At 43.0% G+C, this 20,620-nt stretch overlaps 1 protein-coding gene across 1 annotated transcript in view; it reads right to left on the bottom strand.

The window, feature by feature from the left end:
* LOC311232605 (calmodulin-regulated spectrin-associated protein 3-like) overlaps positions 1 to 20,620 on the bottom strand; it is a gene marked incomplete at both ends in the record, with an annotated part of 58,552 nt that overhangs the window by 4,137 nt on the left and 33,795 nt on the right. Inside the window, 5 exons of the mRNA XM_084319465.1 lie at positions 1,416 to 1,534; positions 2,549 to 2,691; positions 14,458 to 14,560; positions 17,362 to 17,675; positions 18,547 to 18,659. Coding sequence (XP_084175591.1) covers positions 1,416 to 1,534; positions 2,549 to 2,691; positions 14,458 to 14,560; positions 17,362 to 17,675; positions 18,547 to 18,659 — 792 coding nt within the window. The remainder of the gene's footprint in view (positions 1 to 1,415; positions 1,535 to 2,548; positions 2,692 to 14,457; positions 14,561 to 17,361; positions 17,676 to 18,546; positions 18,660 to 20,620) is intronic.

The following is a 20,620-nucleotide window of genomic DNA, read 5'->3' as shown; positions in this document are numbered from 1 at the left end:
CTCTCCTCTCCTTCACATTATTCATGATGGTGTCTGTAGTTAACCCTCTCCTCTCCTTCACATTATTCATGGTGGTGTCTGTAGTTAACCCTCTCCTCTCCTTCACATTATTCATGGTGTCTGTAGTTAACCCTCTCCTCTCCTTCACATTATTCATGGTGTCTGTAGTTAACCCTCTCCTCTCCTTCACATTATTCATGATGGTGTCTGTAGTTAACCCTCTCCTCTCCTTCACATTATTCATGATGGTGTCTGTAGTTAACCCTCTCCTCTCCTTCACATTATTCATGGTGTCTGTAGTTAACCCTCTCCTCTCCTTCACATTATTCATGATGGTGTCTGTAGTTAACCCTCTCCTCTCCTTCACATTATTCATGATGGTGTCTGTAGTTAACCCTCTCCTCTCCTTCACATTATTCATGGTGGTGTCTGTAGTTAACCCTCTCCTCTCCTCCACATTATTCATGATGGTGTCTGTAGTTAACCCTCTCCTCTCCTTCACATTATTCATGATGGTGTCTGTAGTTAACCCTCTCCTCTCCTTCACATTATTCATGATGGTGTCTGTAGTTAACCCTCTCCTCTCCTTCACATTATTCATGGTGTCTGTAGTTAACCCTCTCCTCTCCTTCACATTATTCATGATGGTGTCTGTAGTTAACCCTCTCCTCTCCTTCACATTATTCATGATGGTGTCTGTAGTTAACCCTCTCCTCTCCTTCACATTATTCATGGTGGTGTCTGTAGTTAACCCTCTCCTCTCCTTCACATTATTCATGATGGTGTCTGTAGTTAACCCTCTCCTCTCCTTCACATTATTCATGGTGTCTGTAGTTAACCCTCTCCTCTCCTTCACATTATTCATGGTGGTGTCTGTAGTTAACCCTCTCCTCTCCTCCACATTATTCATGGTGGTGTCTGTAGTTAACCCTCTCCTCTCCTTCACATTATTCATGGTGTCTGTAGTTAACCCTCTCCTCTCCTTCACATTATTCATGGTGTCTGTAGTTAACCCTCTCCTCTCCTTCACATTATTCATGGTGTCTGTAGTTAACCCTCTCCTCTCCTTCACATTATTCATGATGGTGTCTGTAGTTAACCCTCTCCTCTCCTTCACATTATTCACGGTGTCTGTAGTTAACCCTCTCCTCTCCTTCACATTATTCATCATGGTGTCTGTAGTTAACCCTCTCCTATCCTTCACATTATTCATGATGGTGTCTGTAGTTAACCCTCTCCTCTCCTTCACATTATTCATGGTGGTGTCTGTAGTTAACCCTCTCCTCTCCTCCACATTATTCATGGTGGTGTCTGTAGTTAACCCTCTCCTCTCCTTCACATTATTATTATAATTTTCTTGTTTACTCTGGACACAGTCCAGTGCATGCAGAAATATGCAGAAATGTATTGTTTACCTGGACTATCTTTTTCTTCTGTGACTCGTTGACCTTGCCAGCCAGACAGCAGCGAGACAGAGCGTTGTGGATGATGAACTTGTTGGACTTGAAGCTCGGCTCCTTGAACAGCTTAGGACCTATAATCACACACACACACACACATACATATAAACTAGGGCTGTCAGTTTATCGCGTTAATTAGATTAATTAATTACACAGCAAATGATCGTGTTATGAAAATTTACTCAATTGATTAAAATAATATATATTTTTTTTTAAAGATTTTATTTTTATTTTTTATCTCATTCATTCTATAAGAACGTAGAATAAACATTTACAAACTTTTTTTTAAATGGTCCATTTGTATGTTATTGGTATCTGATTCTAGGGACATCTATGGATCTCAGGGAATGTATTCCCAGTGTCAGAAATACTGTGCCTGTTACTAGGCTTGAGTAAATTGTAATGAACCAAATTAGAATATCAATTCAATTCTTTATTTATATTTTTTTGTGAACAACACCATGATAAAATTGACCAGACCTGAAAAATCTAAGCAAATGAATAAAGGGAAGATTAAACAGAAGGTTTTGTAGATACATCCGGACACATGCAATTTGAAATATGATTATAGAATATCAAATATCAGGCCTAAAATGGTTATGCGATTAAAATGCGATTAATTAGATTAATTAATTACAAATCCTGTAATTAGATAAATTTTTTTAATCGCCTGACAGCACTAATATAAACTCTAAGCCATGTAGAAAAGGTAGAATCTGTAATGCTGTCAAACAGCGACCTCTATAGGCAAAGAGCCCAGCTTGGTATTGCACTTTTTGTTTTGGTCTGAGTAACTTATTATACTGTGCATTTTTCCAGATCTCTCTTGGTAGAGCCTGAGGTGTAGCCAGTAATAGTAACCCTTCCCCCCCTATAGGGAGGTGTACCCTGACATCACTTTAGTTTCCCGCGCGGTCCACCCGTATAGGGATTTATCATTGGGAAAATGTATTATCGGCTGCTATTGTAATAATAATTCTGCCTCGTGAACATTGGCAAGCTTTCCATTTTCACACAATATGAGTTCCCTTCAATCACTAACATTTTTGGTTTAAGCATTTTTGGTTAACAGATGTTGTGTTTTGTACCAGTGTATTCTGGGACAGGTGAATTGCCATTGGAACCATTCTCCCAGTCCTTATCTCCATTCTGATTGGCCAGTCTGCTCGGTGACATGTGGAGATTGGCCAGTCTGCTCGGTGACTCACAGCGTGATGGCGAATCAGGATGACTGTTGGAGAGAGGTCAGCCAATGGTTAGGACCTTGTCTTTTTTCAAGGGGGGGAATTCCTGCCAAAACGTCTGAGGTGCAATTGTACACTAGTGGGGTCATGCATTTTTTTTGTTATGAGCTTTCATAAACAGGCTTATGGAATCATATCTCATGACATCATTATTCAATTGCATCGTCTGTGAAGGGACTGTCCATAACTGTAATGAACATCTAGAATTTTCCTTCACCCATCTCAGACAATGTAATTTCAGTAGAGAACACATTCTCTCCATGTACAAATCTATTCTATCTATAAGATCAACACCTTCTCTCCGTGTACAAATCTATTATATCTATAAGCTCAACACCTTCTCTCCATGTACAAATCTATTCTATCTATAAGCTCAACACCTTCTCTCCATGTACAAATCTATTCTATCTATAAGATCAACACCTTCTCTCCGTGTAAAAATCTATTATATCTATAAGAACAACATCCTCTCTCCATATAAAAATCTATTATATCTATAAGATCAACACATTCTCTCCATGTAAAAATCTAGTATATCTATAAGATCAACATGTTTTGGCTGTTACTATGTGTATTAGATTGGATTCTTTCTCCCCCCTTTTTTCTGTATTTTTCTCCCATCCCAATTTTAGTCGTTATACCAATTCCCTTCCTGGTCGTTGCGCGCATTTCCCCCCCACTTGCCGGTCTAGGGAGGGTTGATAGATACTATCACATGTCTCCTCCGATACATGCGGAGTCAGCCAGCCGCTTCTTTTCACCCGACAGCGAGGGCTCTCACTGGGGAAGTGTAACGCATGGGAGGATCACACTACCTCACCCAGATCCCTTCCTTGCTGAGCAGGCGCCCTGACCGACCTGTAGGAGTCGCTGTTTTACAACGACCAGGACTCACACCCTCACCGGCTTCCCACCCGCTGACACTGCCAATTGTGTCAGTATGGACGGCCGACAAAGCCGGAGGTACCGCTGACCGCTGGATTCGATCCCACTGCCTCTGCGGTGGTAGGCAGACGCTTAGTCCTCTGCGCTACCCGGCCGCCTTATTAGATTGGATTCTAATGTATGTCATCGTACAGCACAAGTACAGTACAAGGAGAAGAAGTTGGCAGCATCTGACAAGAGTGCAAGGTTAGCACTTCGCTACCCCGGCAGGAGCATGCCGTTCCCCCCCGTCTTCCCGTGTGAGAAGCCACAGGCCCGGGGGCGGGTCACGTATAACATCCGACGTGCTTTTAGGTGTATAATGTCATTGTGAACTGACACATCCAGTCATCCACATACTTGAACCCTGGCTGCAGCCGTAAAGAGGTGGGGGGGTGGGGGTCGCTATTTCTAAATATAGATGACCTGGTTGGTGGGCACCAGAGTCGAGAGCGAGAGAGAGAGAGAGAGAGAGAGAGAGAGAGAGAGAGAGAGAGCGAGAGAGAGAGAACAAGATGGAGGGGGAGAGAGAGCTGTTAAGAGAGTGAGAGAGAGAGGAGAGAGCTAGGGAGAGGACTGTTAAGAGAGAGATGGGAGATAGAGAGGAGAGAGCTAGGGATAGAGAGAGAGAAAGCTATGGAGAGAGAGAGCTGTTAAGAGAGCGAGAGAGAGAGCTAGGGAGAGAGAGAGAGAGCTGTTAAGAGAGCGAGAGAGAGGAGAGAGCTAGGGATAGAGAGAGAGAGAGCTAGGGAGAGAGAGAGAGCTGTTAAGAGAGCGAGAGAGAGGAGAGAGCTAGGGATAGAGAGAGAGAGAGCTAGGGAGAGAGAGAGAGAGAGCTGTTAAGAGAGCGAGAGAGAGGAGAGAGCTAGGGATAGAGAGAGAGAGAGCTAGGGAGAGAGAGAGAGAGAGCTAGGGAGAGAGAGAGAGAGAGCTAGGGAGAGAGAGAGAGCTGTTAAGAGAGCGAGAGAGAGGAGAGAGAGAGCTAGGGATAGAGAGAGAGAGAGAGAGAGAGAGGGGGGGGGGAGGCAGAGCTAGACATGTTGTCCTGTGGAGGAATCTGACAGGTGTCTTATTAATTGCTCTTTCTTCTCCAGTAATTGTGAACTGAGCTGTGAGCATATTTGTAGCCTACATGTTAGCTAAGCATGTAATACAGAGATCAGCTGGAACTAATACAGGGTGGGGAACAAAGGTGGGGTGCAGTGTGTGTGTGTGTGTGTGTGTGTGTGTGTGTGTGTGTGTGTGTGTGTGTGTGTGTGTGTGTGTGTGTGTGTGTGTGTGTGTGATGGTGTGATGGTGTGTGTGTGATGGTGTGAGTCTGTGTGAGAGGGTGTGTGTTTGTGTTATTTGACCTGGTTGTCAAATTAATACAGTATGTAATTTACGATGTGTATGTTCTCAGCTTGTGTGTAAAAGTATGTGGATATGTGTGTGTCTGTGTATGTACAGTATGTGTGTACAGTATGTATGCATGTATGTGCATGTGTACATGTGTGTGTGTGTGTGTGTGTGTGTGTGTGTGTGTGTGTGTGTGTGTGTGTGTGTGTGTGTGTGTGTGTGTGTGTGTGAGAGAGAGAGAAAAAGAGAGAGAGTAACAGGGAGAGAAAGGAGACAATGAATATAGGATACAACCAGAATTGTATTTCTTTCTTATTGTCAACAAAGCCTATAGGAAAAGACCAAAACCTACAATTAATTCATCCTACTAACACAAGTACAGTTCATCTGGCAAACACCAGATGTACAGTAGCTCGTATCCAAGGGTTAAATCAAATCACATAGCCATACCTTTGCTTTGGTCAGCATAATTACCCCTGAGCGCGCAAGAAAAGCGCTGATGTGGGGGTATTGCAATCACTCGTGACCGTGTGTGTGTGTGTGTGTGCGTATGTGTATGTGTGTGTGTGTGTGCGTGCGTGTGTGTGTGTATCCACCTCGGCCATAACTCAGTTCTTATCCGATTCGTATATATAGGTTGACAGGAGGCCAAAGAATTCTCAAATTCTCAAAGGTAAATCGGTCAATTCATGTCTACCATTACCAATTTAAATCAATATTGAGGATGAACGTTACACCTTTGGAATAATATGATGTATACCTTTTGAAGTTCACTGCTGTGCCTCGCCTGCCAAGTGTGTGTGTGCGTGTGCGTGCGTGTGTGTGTGTGTGTGCGTGCGTGTGTGTAGGTGTGTGTGTACCAGCGTGGCCTGGAGTCTTGGACACTGACGGCATGCCCTGATGCCCGAGCAAGCAGCCAAACAAACATCAGTTACTGTGGGAAGTTCATCTGGTGACTTGCTCTCAACTTCAATAATAATAATAATGGCTTGGATTTATATAGCGCTCTTCACTGACTCAGAGCGCTTACAGAGTCCATTATTCGTTCATACACAGTCATACCGGTGGTGGTAAGCTACAATTGCAGCCAGAGCTGCCCTGAGGCAGACTCACGGAAGCGTGGCGAATAATCATCGCATACGGCCCCTCCGACCACCACCAACATTCATTCACATGCATACACATTCATACGAGGCAAGTAGGTTAAGTGTCTTGCCCAAGGACACAACGGCGATGGGATGGACATGGGCTTGAGCGGGATTCGAACCACCAACCCTTCGATCATTGGACGACCCGCTCTACCCCTGAGCCAAAGCCGCCCCACTTCAGTGGTGGATATTTGATTTAGCTAAAACATGGCAAAAGTAATCAACCAAAAGGACAGTTGGTGAAAAGCTAAAGACAAAAAGAAGATATCCTACAGTATGCTAGCTACATATCATAGAGCATTGGTTCCCAAACTGAAGATGAGATGGAGGGAGAAAAAAGAAATTCCCCTCATATAGTTCCTATGGTTGTTCCCTCATATAGTTCCTACGGTTGTTCCCTCATATAGTTTCTATGGTTGTTCCCTCATATAGTTATATGGTTGTTCCCTCATATAGTTCTATGGTTGTTCCGTCATATAGTTCCTATGGTTGTTCCCTCATATAGTTCTATGGTTGTTCCCTCATATAGTTCTATGGTTGTTCCCTCATATAGTTCCTATGGTTGTTCCCTCATATAGTTCTATGGTTGTTCCCTCATATAGTTCTATGGTTGTTCCCTCATATAGTTCTATGGTTGTTCCCTCATATAGTTCCTATGGTTGTTCCCTCATATAGTTCTATGGTTGTTCCCTCATATAGTTCCTATGGTTGTTCCCTCCATATAGTTCCTATGGTTGTTCCCTCATATAGTTCTATGGTTGTTCCCTCATATAGTTCTATGGTTGTTCCCTCATATAGTTCCTATGGTTGTTCCCTCATATAGTTCCTATGGTTGTTCCCTCATATAGTTCTATGGTTGTTCCCTCATATAGTTCCTATGGTTGTTCCCTCCATATAGTTCCTATGGTTGTTCCGTCATATAGTTCCTATGGTTGTTCCCTCATATAGTTCCTATGGCTGTTCCCTCATATAGTTATATGGTTGTTCCCTCATATAGTTCTATGGTTGTTCCCTCATATAGTTCCGATGGTTGTTCCCTCATATAGTTCCTATGGTTGTTCCCTCATATAGTTCCTATGGTTGTTCCCTCATATAGTTCCTATGGTTGTTCCCTCCATATAGTTTTATGGTTGTTCCCTCATATAGTTCTATGGTTGTTCCCTCCATATAGTTCCTATGGTTGTTCCCTCATATAGTTCCTATGGTTGTTCCCTCATATAGTTCCTATGGTTGTTCCCTCATATAGTTCCTATGGTTGTTCCCTCATATAGTTCTATGGTTGTTCCCTCCATATAGTTCCTATGGTTGTTCCCTCATATAGTTCCTATGGTTGTTCCCTCATATAGTTCCTATGGTTGTTCCCTCATATAGTTCTATGGTTGTTCCCTCATATAGTTCTATGGTTGTTCCCTCATATAGTTCTATGGTTGTTCCATCATATAGTTCCTATGGTTGTTCCCTCATATAGTTCATATGGTTGTTCCCTCATATAGTTCTATGGTTGTTCCCTCCATATAGTTCCTATAGTTGTTCCCTCATATAGTTCTATGGTTGTTCGCTCATATAGTTCCTATGGGTGTTCCCTAATATAGTTCCTATGGTTGTTCCCTCATATAGTTCCCATGGTTGTTCGCTCATATAGTTCCTATGGTTGTTCCCTCATATAGTTCCTATGGTTGTTCCCTCATATAGTTCTATGGTTGTTCCCTCATATAGTTCTATGGTTGTTCCCTCATATAGTTCCTATGGTTGTTCCCTCATATAGTTCTATGGCTGTTCCCTCATATAGTTCCTATGGTTGTTCCCTCGTATAGTTCCTATGGTTGTTCCCTCATATAGTTATATGGCTGTTCCCTCATATAGTTCCTATGGTTGTTCCCTCATATAGTTCTACGGTTGTTCCCTCATATAGTTCCTATGGTTGTTCCCTCATATAGTTCCTATGGTTGTTCCCTCATATAGTTTCTATGGTTGTTCCCTCATATAGTTCCTATGGTTGTTCCCTCATATAGTTCCTATGGGTGTTCCCTCATATAGTTTTATGGGTGTTCCCTCATATAGTTCTACGGTTGTTCCCTCATATAGTTCCTATGGTTGTTCCCTCATATAGTTCCTATGGTTGTTCCCTCATATAGTTCATATGGGTGTTCCCTCATATAGTTCTACGGTTGTTCCCTCATATAGTTCCTATGGTTGTTCCCTCATATAGTTCCTATGAGTGTTCCCTCATATAGTTCCTATGGTTGTTCCCTCATATAGTTCATATGGTTGTTCCCTCATATAGTTCTATGGTTGTTCCCTCATATAGTTCTATGGTTGTTCCCTCATATAGTTCCTATGGCTGTTCCCTCATATAGTTCCTATGGCTGTTCCCTCATATAGTTCTATGGTTGTTCCCTCATATAGTTCTATGGTTGTTCCCTCATATAGTTCTATGGTTGTTCCCTCATATAGTTCTATGGTTGTTCCCTCATATAGTTCCTATGGCTGTTCCCTCATATAGTTCCTATGGTTGTTCCCTCATATAGTTCTATGGTTGTTCCCTCATATAGTTCTATGGTTGTTCCCTCATATAGTTCTATGGTTGTTCCCTCATATAGTTCCTATGGCTGTTCCCTCATATAGTTCCTATGGTTGTTCCCTCATATAGTTCCTATGGTTGTTCCCTCATATAGTTCTATGGTTGTTCCCTCATATAGTTCTATGGTTGTTCCCTCATATAGTTCCTATGGCTGTTCCCTCATATAGTTCCTATGGCTGTTCCATCATATAGTTCCTATGGCTGTTCCCTCATATAGTTCCTATGGCTGTTCCCTCATATAGTTCCTATGGTTGTTCCCTCATATAGTTCTATGGTTGTTCCCTCATATAGTTCCTATGGTTGTTCCCTCATATAGTTCCTATGGTTGTTCCCTCATATAGTTCTATGGTTGTTCCCTCATATAGTTCATATGGTTGTTCCCTCATATAGTTCTATGGTTGTTCCCTCATATAGTTCCTATGGTTGTTCCCTCATATAGTTCCTATGGTTGTTCCCTCATATAGTTCTATGGTTGTTCCCTCATATAGTTCTATGGCTGTTCCCTCATATAGTTCTATGGCTGTTCCCTCATATAGTTCCTATGGCTGTTCCCTCATATAGTTCCTATGGTTGTTCCCTCATATAGTTCCTATGGTTGTTCCCTCATATAGTTCTATGGTTGTTCCCTCATATAGTTCTATGGTTGTTCCCTCATATAGTTCTATGGTTGTTCCCTCATATAGTTCCTATGGTTGTTCCCTCATATAGTTCCTATGGTTGTTCCCTCATATAGTTCTATGGTTGTTCCCTCATATAGTTCATATGGTTGTTCCCTCATATAGTTCTATGGTTGTTCCCTCATATAGTTCCTATGGTTGTTCCCTCATATAGTTCCTATGGTTGTTCCCTCATATAGTTCTATGGTTGTTCCCTCATATAGTTCTATGGTTGTTCCCTCATATAGTTCTATGGCTGTTCCCTCATATAGTTCCTATGGTTGTTCCCTCATATAGTTCTGTGGTTGTTCCCTCATATAGTTCCTATGGTTGTTCCCTCATATAGTTCCTATGGTTGTTCCCTCATATAGTTATATGGTTGTTCCCTCATATAGTTCTATGGTTGTTCCCTCATATAGTTCCTATGGTTGTTCCCTCATATAGTTCCTACGGTTGTTCCCTCATATAGTTCTATGGCTGTTCCCTCATATAGTTCCTATGGTTGTTCCGTCATATAGTTCCTATGGTTGTTCCCTCATATAGTTCCTATGGTTGTTCCCTCATATAGTTCTATGGTTGTTCCCTCATATAGTTCCTATGGTTGTTCCCTCATATAGTTCCTATGGTTGTTCTCTCATATAGTTCCTATGGTTGTTCCCTCATATAGTTCCTATGGTTGTTCCCTCATATAGTTCCTATGGCTGTTCCCTCATATAGTTCTATGGTTGTTCCCTCATATAGTTCCTATGGTTGTTCCTTCATATAGTTATATGGCTGTTTCCTCATATAGTTCCTATGGTTGTTCCCTCATATAGTTCATATGGCTGTTCCCTCATATAGTTCTATGGTTGTTCCCTCATATAGTTCCTATGGTTGTTCCCTCATATAGTTCCTATGGCTGTTCCCTCATATAGTTCTATGGTTGTTCCCTCATATAGTTCCTATGGTTGTTCCTTCATATAGTTCTATGGTTGTTCCCTCATATAGTTCCTATGGCTGTTCCCTCATATAGTTCCTATGGGTGTTCCCTCATATAGTTTCTATGGGTGTTCCTTCATATAGTTCCTATGGTTGTTCCCTCATATAGTTCCTATGGTTGTTCCCTCATATAGTTCTATGGCTGTTCCCTCATATAGTTATATGGTTGTTCCCTCATATAGTTCTATGGTTGTTCCCTCATATAGTTCCTATGGTTGTTCCCTCATATAGTTATATGGTTGTTCCCTCATATAGTTCCTATGGTTGTTCCCTCATATAGTTCATATGGTTGTTCCCTCATATAGTTCATATGGCTGTTCCCTCATATAGTTCCTATGGTTGTTCCCTCATATAGTTCCTATGGTTGTTCCCTCATATAGTTCATATGGTTGTTCCCTCATATAGTTCCCATGGTTGTTCCCTCATATAGTTCCTATGATTGTTCCCTCATATAGTTTCTATGGTTGTTCCCTCATATAGTTCCTATGGTTGTTCCCTCATATAGTTCCTATGGTTGTTCCCTCATATAGTTCTATGGCTGTTCCCTCATATAGTTCTAGTGGAACGCTGGCAAAGCACTAACACGGTGTGGAGAGAGGTCTGGCTATGAGAGACTATACCAGTGGAACAAAACAATCAGAACGGAACAAAATGTACTGTTGCTTGGTTGCGTCACACAAACCTGCAGTTACATCACATGTGGCAGTGAGCTAGCTAGCTAGCTGGCGCTATGTTAGCTATCCAACTATGCCAAAAATCTCTGAGAACAAAATGGAAGTTTTTTTTTGACACACAGCCAGGAGCTGAAACAGAAGCTGACGCACCCACCCATGACATGCGTTCCAGCCAGGTAACGTTAACGTCGCTCACGTTGCCAATGTATTTTTTTTCTTCAACGTGACAAGAACATCACCGGCTGCGGTTACTAGTTTGTGGTCGTGTACTGCAGTCTGTTTGAGCTCAGCAGTGGCTCACGGTGCCCGTATGGGGGCTTGGCCTGCTTGCTTGCAGGGTGTAGCCGTCTCTGGTGTGAGCTCCATTCTAGGTTGTCGCTGAGATGAACATGGGCCTCGTTGTTGCGCGTCTTCCTGGACTCAAGTGTAATGTGCAGTGCGCATGCTCAGGGTGGGGACTGCGCTGTCCCCTTTGTTATGTGTCCTTTCACACGGTGGAGGGCAGGGGTGTAAAGTACTTGAGTAATTGTACTTTGTTACAATACTTAAGTACTGTTTTTGGGGGATTTGTACTTTACTCGAGTATTATTAGGTTTGTATATACTTGTACTTTTACTCAATGACATTTCAGAGAAAAAAATATATACTTTTTACTCCTTGCATTTAAAATGCACACCTACAAAGTACAAATCTCGCAGGTCCAACTATTTTAATTAGTATATTTGTTTCTCTGGCCGAACTAACGTTAACGTTATTACTAATCATGCGGCCGCGCTTTATTTAAAAACAGCCAATCAAATCCCCATCAATGGAAAATGAACCCGCCCATACCCATGCTGATTGGTCCTTGTGCAAGACTGGAAAGCGGGGGGATATTTGATTAAACACCTGCTATCAGAAGAATAGACGGTCAGAGTGACGAGCTACAGAAGACGGCCACAAACAATAGTACGAGTGATGAAGAGGACGAAACGGAAAATATCATTGCCCCGGAATAAAATGTTTTTACTTTTACTTTTTTAGTACTTAAGTACATTTAAAAGTAGAAACTTTTTGAATTTTACTCAAGTGTGTTTTTTAGCCAGATATACTCTGACTTTTACTTGAGTACGATTTTGAGACGGTACCCCATACTTTCACTTAAGTATAATTTCTGGGTACTTTTTACACCCCTGGTGGAGGGTATACTTACCGTCTGTGGTGTATATTCACATTGTGGTTTGAGTGTGGTGTCACTAATTGGTGAGGTCGGTGTGATTGACACACTGTTTTCTTTCTGTTGTAATTAACATGGCTGCTCTTATCATTGATCACAGGTGTGGTGACGAGGCTCCACCCCCTACAAACAGACCAGGAGCTTGTCACTGCAGTTGTCGCTCATCACAGTGCTCTCAGTCAGAAGTGCTCTCAGTCAGAAGTGCTCTTTCACCCGTGCTCTCACTTTTGTGACCATTTGCTCTTTGTTCTATTTTTGCCCATGTGCTTTCTTTTTGTTATATCCTGAACCATGGCGGTTGGAGCACCCAGCTCTCCACCTTTTTGTACCTTTAGACTAGCTGTTCAATAAATATTGTAATTTTTTTGGTAAAACTTGTCCGACTTCCTTGCTGTCCACCACGCTACATTACAATCAAGGCCTACCGGGGAAACTAGTCATATTACCTGTGAAGGCCTTAGGGCAAGTCACTTACACTTGATTGTAACACCCTTACTGCTCTACATGGATAGATCCACAGCTTGTTCTTCTGTTTACGGCTCTACATGGATAGATCCACAGCTTGTTGTTATTTTTTTTTATTTTTATTATCTTTTTCCTCCTTTCTTTTTCCGTTTTTCTCCCATCCCAATGTTAGTCGTCATGCCAATCCCCTTCCTGGTCGTTGCGCACTCTACCCCCTACCGTCGGTCTGGGAGGGCGGAGACTATCACATGCTTCCTCCAACACATGTGTAGCCAGCCCACCGCTTCTTTTCACCCGGCAGCGCGGACTCTCACTGGGAGAGTGTAACGTGTGGAAGGTCACACTATACCTCTCCCAGATCCTTCCCTTGCTGTGCAGGCGCCCTGACCGAACTGTAGGAGTCGCTGTTTTACAACGACCAGGACCAACCCTCGCCGGGTTTCCCACCCGCTAACACGGCCTATTGTGTCAGTATGGACGGTCGGCCAAGCCGGAGGCACCGCAGCTGGATTCGATCCCACTGGCTCTGTGGTGGTATAGACAGACACTTAGTCCGCTGCGCTACCCGGCTGCCCTGACAGCTTGTTGTTCTGTTTACTGCTCTACATGGATAGATCCACAGCTTGTTGTTCTGTTTACTGCTCTACATGGATAGATCCACAGCTTGTTGTTCTGTTTACTGCTCTACATGGATAGATCCACAGCTTGTTGTTCTGTTTACTGCTCTACATGGATAGATCCACAGCTTGTTGTTCTGTTTACTGCTCTACATGGATAGATCCACAGCTTGTTGTTCCATTTACTGCTCTACATGGATAGATCCACAGCTTGTTGTTCTGTTTACTGCTCTACATGGATAGATCCACAGCTTGTTGTTCTGTTTACTGCTCTACATGGATAGATCAACAGCTTGTTGTTCTGTTTACTGCTCTACATGGATAGATCAACAGCTTGTTGTTCTGTTTACTGCTGTACATGGATAGATCCACAGCTTGTTGTTCTGTTTACTGCTCTACATGGATAGATCCACAGCTTGTTGTTCTGTTTACTGCTCTACATGGATAGATCCACAGCTTGTTGTGCTGTTTACTGCTCTACATGGATAGATCAATAGCTTGTTGTTCCGTTTACTGCTCTACATGGATAGATCAATAGCTTGTTGTTCTGTTTACTGCTGTACATGGATAGATCAATAGCTTGTTGTTCTGTTTACTGCTCTACATGGATAGATCAATAGCTTGTTGTTCTGTTTACTGCTCTACATGGATAGATCAATAGCTTGTTGTGCTGTTTACTGCTCTACATGGATAGATCCAAAGCTTGTTGTTCTGTTTACTGCTCTACATGGATAGATCCACAGCTTGTTGCCGGTTGAAGTACATTTTGTAATAACTACGATGCCCCTCTTTTTCCAGAGGATACCTTACTTCCTGGTTGAGAGCTCCTAAGCGTAGGAGAGAGTAGGACGAGTATTGAGAGCAGAAGAGATGCACTGTAGGTTGTGGCCTTTTCGTATGTTGTTGTTCATATATTGACAATAAGAAAATAATATGATTCCATTGGCCTTTAAGAGGAGAGTAAGGCGTACGTCTAGAACTGATGTCCATGACATCAAATGAAAGCAAAGTACAGAATTCTAGAACTCCATTCACCGGTAGTCGCGTTGTTTCATTTAAGAATGTTCTGTGCTCAAAATTCTAAATCACACCAGTGTGATCGTACACCACAAAGGGTTCAAAAGGCTAATGGACCCAGGCTGGTGCAGCCGTGTACCTGGGCGCCATCTTGTTGGAGTCAGTGGCATTGTTTCCTTGTTCATCAGTCGTGGCTGCCAGGTTGAGGGAGGAGTGAGAGTAGACCTTGGTCAACTTAGAGCCTGGAGAGGGAGAGAGAGAGAGAGAAAGAGAGAGGGGGAGAGAGAGAGAGAGGGGGAGAGAAAGACAGACAGAGAGAGAGAGAGAGAAAGAAAGAAAGAAAATGAAGAAACAAACCCCCCAAAAAGCTTTGTTTTCAAAACATCCGTGTGAAATTGTCAGTCAGCAGAAAGCTTTCGTCTAATGTAGTCTAATCTAGTACTGACACTGTGTTGGCCATCATCTTTAGTCTAATCTAGTTTAATCTAGTCTAATCTAGTACTGACACTGTGTTGGCCATCATCTTTAGTCTAATCTAGTTTAATCTAGTCTAATCTAGTACTGACACTGTGTTGGCCATCATTTTTAGTCTAATCTAATCTAGTCTAGTCTAGTCTAATCTAGTTTAATCTAGTCTAATCTAGTACTGACACTGTGTCAACACTATGTTGGCCCTCAGTTTTAGTCTAATCTAGTACTGACACTGTGTTGACACTGTGTTGGCCTGGTTGGCCAGCTGGTCAGTAAGTCTACATTACCAGTAGATCTCTTTGCTGGTCAGTAAGTCTACATTACCAGTAGATCTCTTGGCTGGTCAGTAAGTCTACATTACCAGTAGATCTCTTGGCTGGTCAGTAAGTCTACATTACCAGTAGGGCTGGTCAGTAAGTCTACATTACCAGTAGATCTCTTGGCTGGTCAGTAAGTCTACATTACCAGTAGGGCTGGTCAGTAAGTCTACATTACCAGTAGGGCTGGTCAGTAAGTCTACATTACCAGTAGATCTCTTGGCTGGTCAGTAAGTCTACATTACCAGTAGGGCTGGTCAGTAAGTCTACATTACCAGTAGATCTCTTGGCTGGTCAGTAAGTCTACATTACCAGTAGATCTCTTGGCTGGTCAGTAAGTCTACATTACCAGTAGATCCCTTGGCTGGTCAGTAAGTCTACATTACCAGTAGATCCCTTGGCTGGTCAGTAAGTCTACATTACCAGTAGATCTCTTGGCTGGTCAGTAAGTCTACATTACCAGTAGATCTCTTGGCTGGTCAGTAAGTCTACATTACCAGTAGATCCCTTGGCTGGTCAGTAAGTCTACATTACCAGTAGATCTCTTGGCTGGTCAGTAAGTCTACATTACCAGTAGATCTCTTGGCTGGTCAGTAAGTCTACATTACCAGTAGATCTGGTCAGTAAGTCTACATTACCAGTAGATCTGGTCAGTAAGTCTACATTACCAGTAGATCTGGTCAGTAAGTCTACATTACCAGTAGATCTGGTCAGTAAGTCTACATTACCAGTAGATCTGGTCAGTAAGTCTACATTACCAGTAGATCTGGTCAGTAAGTCTACATTACCAGTAGATCTGGTCAGTAAGTCTACATTACCAGTAGATCTGGTCAGTAAGTCTACATTACCAGTAGATCTGGTCAGTAAGTCTACATTACCAGTAGATCTGGTCAGTAAGTCTACATTACCAGTAGATCTGGTCAGTAAGTCTACATTACCAGTAGGGCTGGTCAGTAAGTCTACATTACCAGTAGGGCTGGTCAGTAAGTCTACATTACCAGTAGGGCTGGTCAGTAAGTCTACATTACCAGTAGATCTGGTCAGTAAGTCTACATTACCAGTAGATCTGGTCAGTAAGTCTACATTACCAGTAGATCTGGTCAGTAAGTCTACATTACCAGTAGGGCTGGTCAGTAAGTCTACATTACCAGTAGGGCTGGTCAGTAAGTCTACATTACCAGTAGATCTGGTCAGTAAGTCTACATTACCAGTAGGGCTGGTCAGTAAGTCTACATTACCAGTAGGGCTGGTCAGTAAGTCTACATTACCAGTAGGGCTGGTCAGTAAGTCTACATTACCAGTAGGGCTGGTCAGTAAGTCTACATTACCAGTAGATCTGGTCAGTAAGTCTACATTACCAGTAGATCTGGTCAGTAAGTCTACATTACCAGTAGGGCTGGTCAGTAAGTCTACATTACCAGTAGATCTGGTCAGTAAGTCTACATTACCAGTAGATCTGGTCAGTAAGTCTACATTACCAGTAGATCTGGTCAGTAAGTCTACATTACCAGTAGGGCTGGTCAGTAAGTCTACATTACCAGTAGATCTGGTCAGTAAGTCTACATTACCAGTAGATCTGGTCAGTAAGTCTACATTACCAGTAGATCTGGTCAGTAAGTCTACATTACCAGTAGATCTGGTCAGTAAGTCTACATTACCACTAGGGCTGGTCAGTAAGTCTACATTACCACTAGGGCTGGTCAGTAAGTCTACATTACCACTAGGGCTGGTCAGTAAGTCTACATTACCAGTAGATCTGGTCAGTAAGTCTACATTACCAGTAGATCTGGTCAGTAAGTCTACATTACCACTAGGGCTGGTCAGTAAGTCTACATTACCACTAGGGCTGGTCAGTAAGTCTACATTACCACTAGGGCTGGTCAGTAAGTCTACATTACCACTAGGGCTGGGGGCGATTCTTGCTAAAATGTGAATCACGATTTTTCTCTCTAAAAATTGAGATCACGATTCTCTCACACGTTTTTTTTTTTTTTTCAATAAAAACATTTATTGCACTCTTTCTTAAACAGACAACATAACATATATGAAAGTGCTTGACTTAAACTTAAAAGTCTCTTGTAACATACAAAATAACTCAAGTCAGAATCGTCGTCATTTAAAAAAGTAAAGTAAAAAAAGATATATATATATTTTTTTTTATAAAAAAAAATAGTCATCATTTAGAAATGAGATTGCATAGGTCTATGAATCGAGAATGCGATTTATTTTCCGATTAATTGCCCCGCCCTACTCACCGGCAGACCCCTTGGCCGGACTGCAGGACAGCTTCGACTCCTCCCCCCGGGTGGCGCTGCGAGGTCGCGCCCGAGTGCGGCTCTTCTTGTTGGCGACGCCGGCGGCGACGACTCGCCCCTGATTGGCCGGTTTCTGCCGCAGCACCTTCTCCAGGTCAGACATGATCCTGATCTGCTGCCGGTGGGCGTACTCGGTGCGCGTGAAGTCACCGCGCCGCACCGGCGTGGCCGGGGGGGTGGGGGAGGGGGAGGTGCCCTGGGGAGGGGGAGGGGTATGACAAGGAGAGCCTCCTCTCTCCTCCAAGGAGGTCGGCCTGAGAACAAAAACGTTACTTTGATTGATGTTTAGAAACTGATCACACCTATATCTACTCATCATAACTTACATTATGTCTTTTGATGTTTGAGTTGACAAGTTTTGGTTCATGGTGCTGAGACCTGTAAGCACTGTGTGTGTGTGTGTGTGTGTGTGTGTGTGTGTGTGTGTGTGTGTGTGTGTGTGTGTGTGTGTGTGTGTGTGTGTGTGTGTGTGTGTGTGTGTGTGTGCGTGTGTGTGTGCGTGTGTGTGTGTGTGTGCGTGTGTGTGTGCGTGTGCGTGTGTGTGTGCGTGTGCGTGCTAAGGCTGTCCCCGAAGCCTGTTTTTGGGATTCGAACTTCGTCAGGGTTTTTCGAACGGACGTTCAAACCTTTGTTTTAATAAAAAAAATTCAAATAAAAAAAGAACTTGCATTTTTTTTAATACATTTTTTTTCTTTTTTTATATATCCTCAAACTAAATCCTCAATTTGAATAAAGTGATTAATCTGATTAAATGAGTCGTTTTTCTTTTATTAAATCAACTTTCCAGCCCCAGACCCCCAGCCCAGGGAGAAGCCCCAGCCCAACTAAATCAACTTTCTTTAATGAATATAACTCATCAGTTTCTTTTAATACTATAATATTAGTGTAGCCTAATCTGTATCTGAAACTGTGAAGAAAAACCCCATTGGTTTAAACAGAATGAAAAAAAATAATAATAATAATAATAATAATAATAATAAAATAAAATACTTCTAATGTTGATTTAGAATTAGAATGCCAACGTAACGAACGAAGGTTTGAACGTTAAAACGTTTGGGCTCAGCCCTAGTGTGTGCATGTGTGTGTGTGTGTGTGCGTGTGCGTGTGCGTGAGTGAGTGTGTTACCTCTCTGCATCATGCCATTGTCTCCTCTTCCTCAGCTCCTCAGTTCTCCTCTGCTGTCTCTCCATCAGGAGTGCCCTCCGCTGGGCCATCTCCTCCTCGCTGTGCCCCTCATCCTACACACGCACACACACACACACACACACACACACACACACACACACACACACACACACACACACACACACACACACACACACACACACACACACACACACACACACACACACACACACACACACACACACACACACACACACACACACACACACACACACACACACACACACACACACACACACACACACACACACACACACACACCATGGGTACTTAAACCTCTTCAGCTCACAACCCACTAGTCTAGTTTAACCTATGACCCCAGGCTCATTACATAACGTTGTATTGCACTATCGCGGGACCTTAGCATGTCTTTTACCATGCTTTTTGTAAACTTTATGTACATTATACCTGTTATGTCTGTTGAGGTCAGAGGTTCTGTGTAGGATTGTTAGTAACTGTCTAACTGCATATATAACTGTTTCCACTAGAGGGCGCTCTAGGCGGACCCACTCAGGAACACCACCAGGTGGCGAGTATAAATATAGATGTCTCCTCCCACTCTCTCTTTCCCCCCCAGCCTCTCAGTGAGAGGAGAACTCTGGAACTGCTGCTCTGCCATGTGAATAAATAAACCCACGCCAGTTAAAGGCTAAAGATAGAAACCATGCCTCTTGACCACATTATTGTCGCCCTATAGCCGGATTCTGTCAACAATGTCTTATTCTTATTACTTGTATTATTGCACAATCGCTGCGGGCATGACCTCCCGCATTTCACTGTATGCTTGTATGCCGTGACAAATAAAACTCTTGACTTGACTTGACTCATTAAACGGACTAGTGCAGGCCCACGACCCATTGTTTAATAAACAACACCATTCAATAACTGTATATCCCTTAGGAAAAAACTGATTATATGTAAGAGTTTATTTGTAAGGACAGATACAACTACAATGACATTACAAGCAGCCGCCTGCTTTAGTTAATGTTTGCTACGTTTCAATAGCCGTCCTTGGAGCAGGTCGGTTCCATGTTCCCATGCTCATCGGCACTTCTCAAACCCCGCCCTCTTTTCACACGCAACAGTTGTGATTGGAAGATCAAGAAATGAGGGCAGGGGTTTTGAGATCAATTGGCACGGTCGGTACTGTGGGGATCAAACCAGCAACCCTGCGATTACCAGCCAGCGGCCTGCCCAACCAACCTGCCACCCGTCATGTGACCCGTTTCATAACGAGGTATGCTGCATACCGTTGATCTCGCAACATTTGTATTTTTTTGTATTTATTTACAGTTAAACAAAAGTAAAAAAAAAAATACATAAGTTATAACCATATTGTTTTTTTTTTATCCACTTTTTTCTCCTTATTTTAAAATGTTCTCCCATCCCAATTTCGTATCGCTAATTCTTTTTCCCTTCAATTCTCCCCTCCTGTATCTTGAACGTTGCTAGACGATGCCTCCGACTGGTCGGTTGTAGGGAGGATAGAAGCCTTACATCACGTGTCCCCTCCGGTACACGAGGAGGCAGCCTGTCGCATCTTTTCACCAGACAGCGCGGACTCTCAGTGGCGAGGAGTAACGCGTGGGAGGCTCACACTGCCCCCGATACTTCCTGTCTCTGCTGTGCAGGCGTCACCCAACCGACCTGTAGGAGTCGCTGTCCACAACGTCCGATCCCCACCCATCGACTTTCCACCCGCTATACCTCTGCCAATTGAAATAGTATGACGACTGGCCCAAGCCGCAGGCAATGCCGACTCCGGGGAGTCGAGACCGCAGCCTCTTGCATTGGTGACGAGCGCAATCGCCGCTACGCCACCCAGCCACCAGTTATAACCATATTGTGAAGGAGAAGTTAGAAGGCCTAGAGGCTTATCGAGAACTTCCCATGTTTTGTAAAATCAAACATAGAAAAATACAAAAATATACATGTTATAAAATACCAGTGTGTGCTTATGATTAGGGTTGGGCACCGAGAACCGGTTCTAATAGGAACCGCTTCCTAACTTCCG

Source organism: Notolepis coatsorum (assembly GCF_963971535.1).
Source record: "Notolepis coatsorum genome assembly, chromosome: 7".
NCBI lineage: Eukaryota > Metazoa > Chordata > Actinopteri > Aulopiformes > Paralepididae > Notolepis > Notolepis coatsorum.
This window is presented reverse-complemented; position numbering and strand designations above follow the sequence as displayed.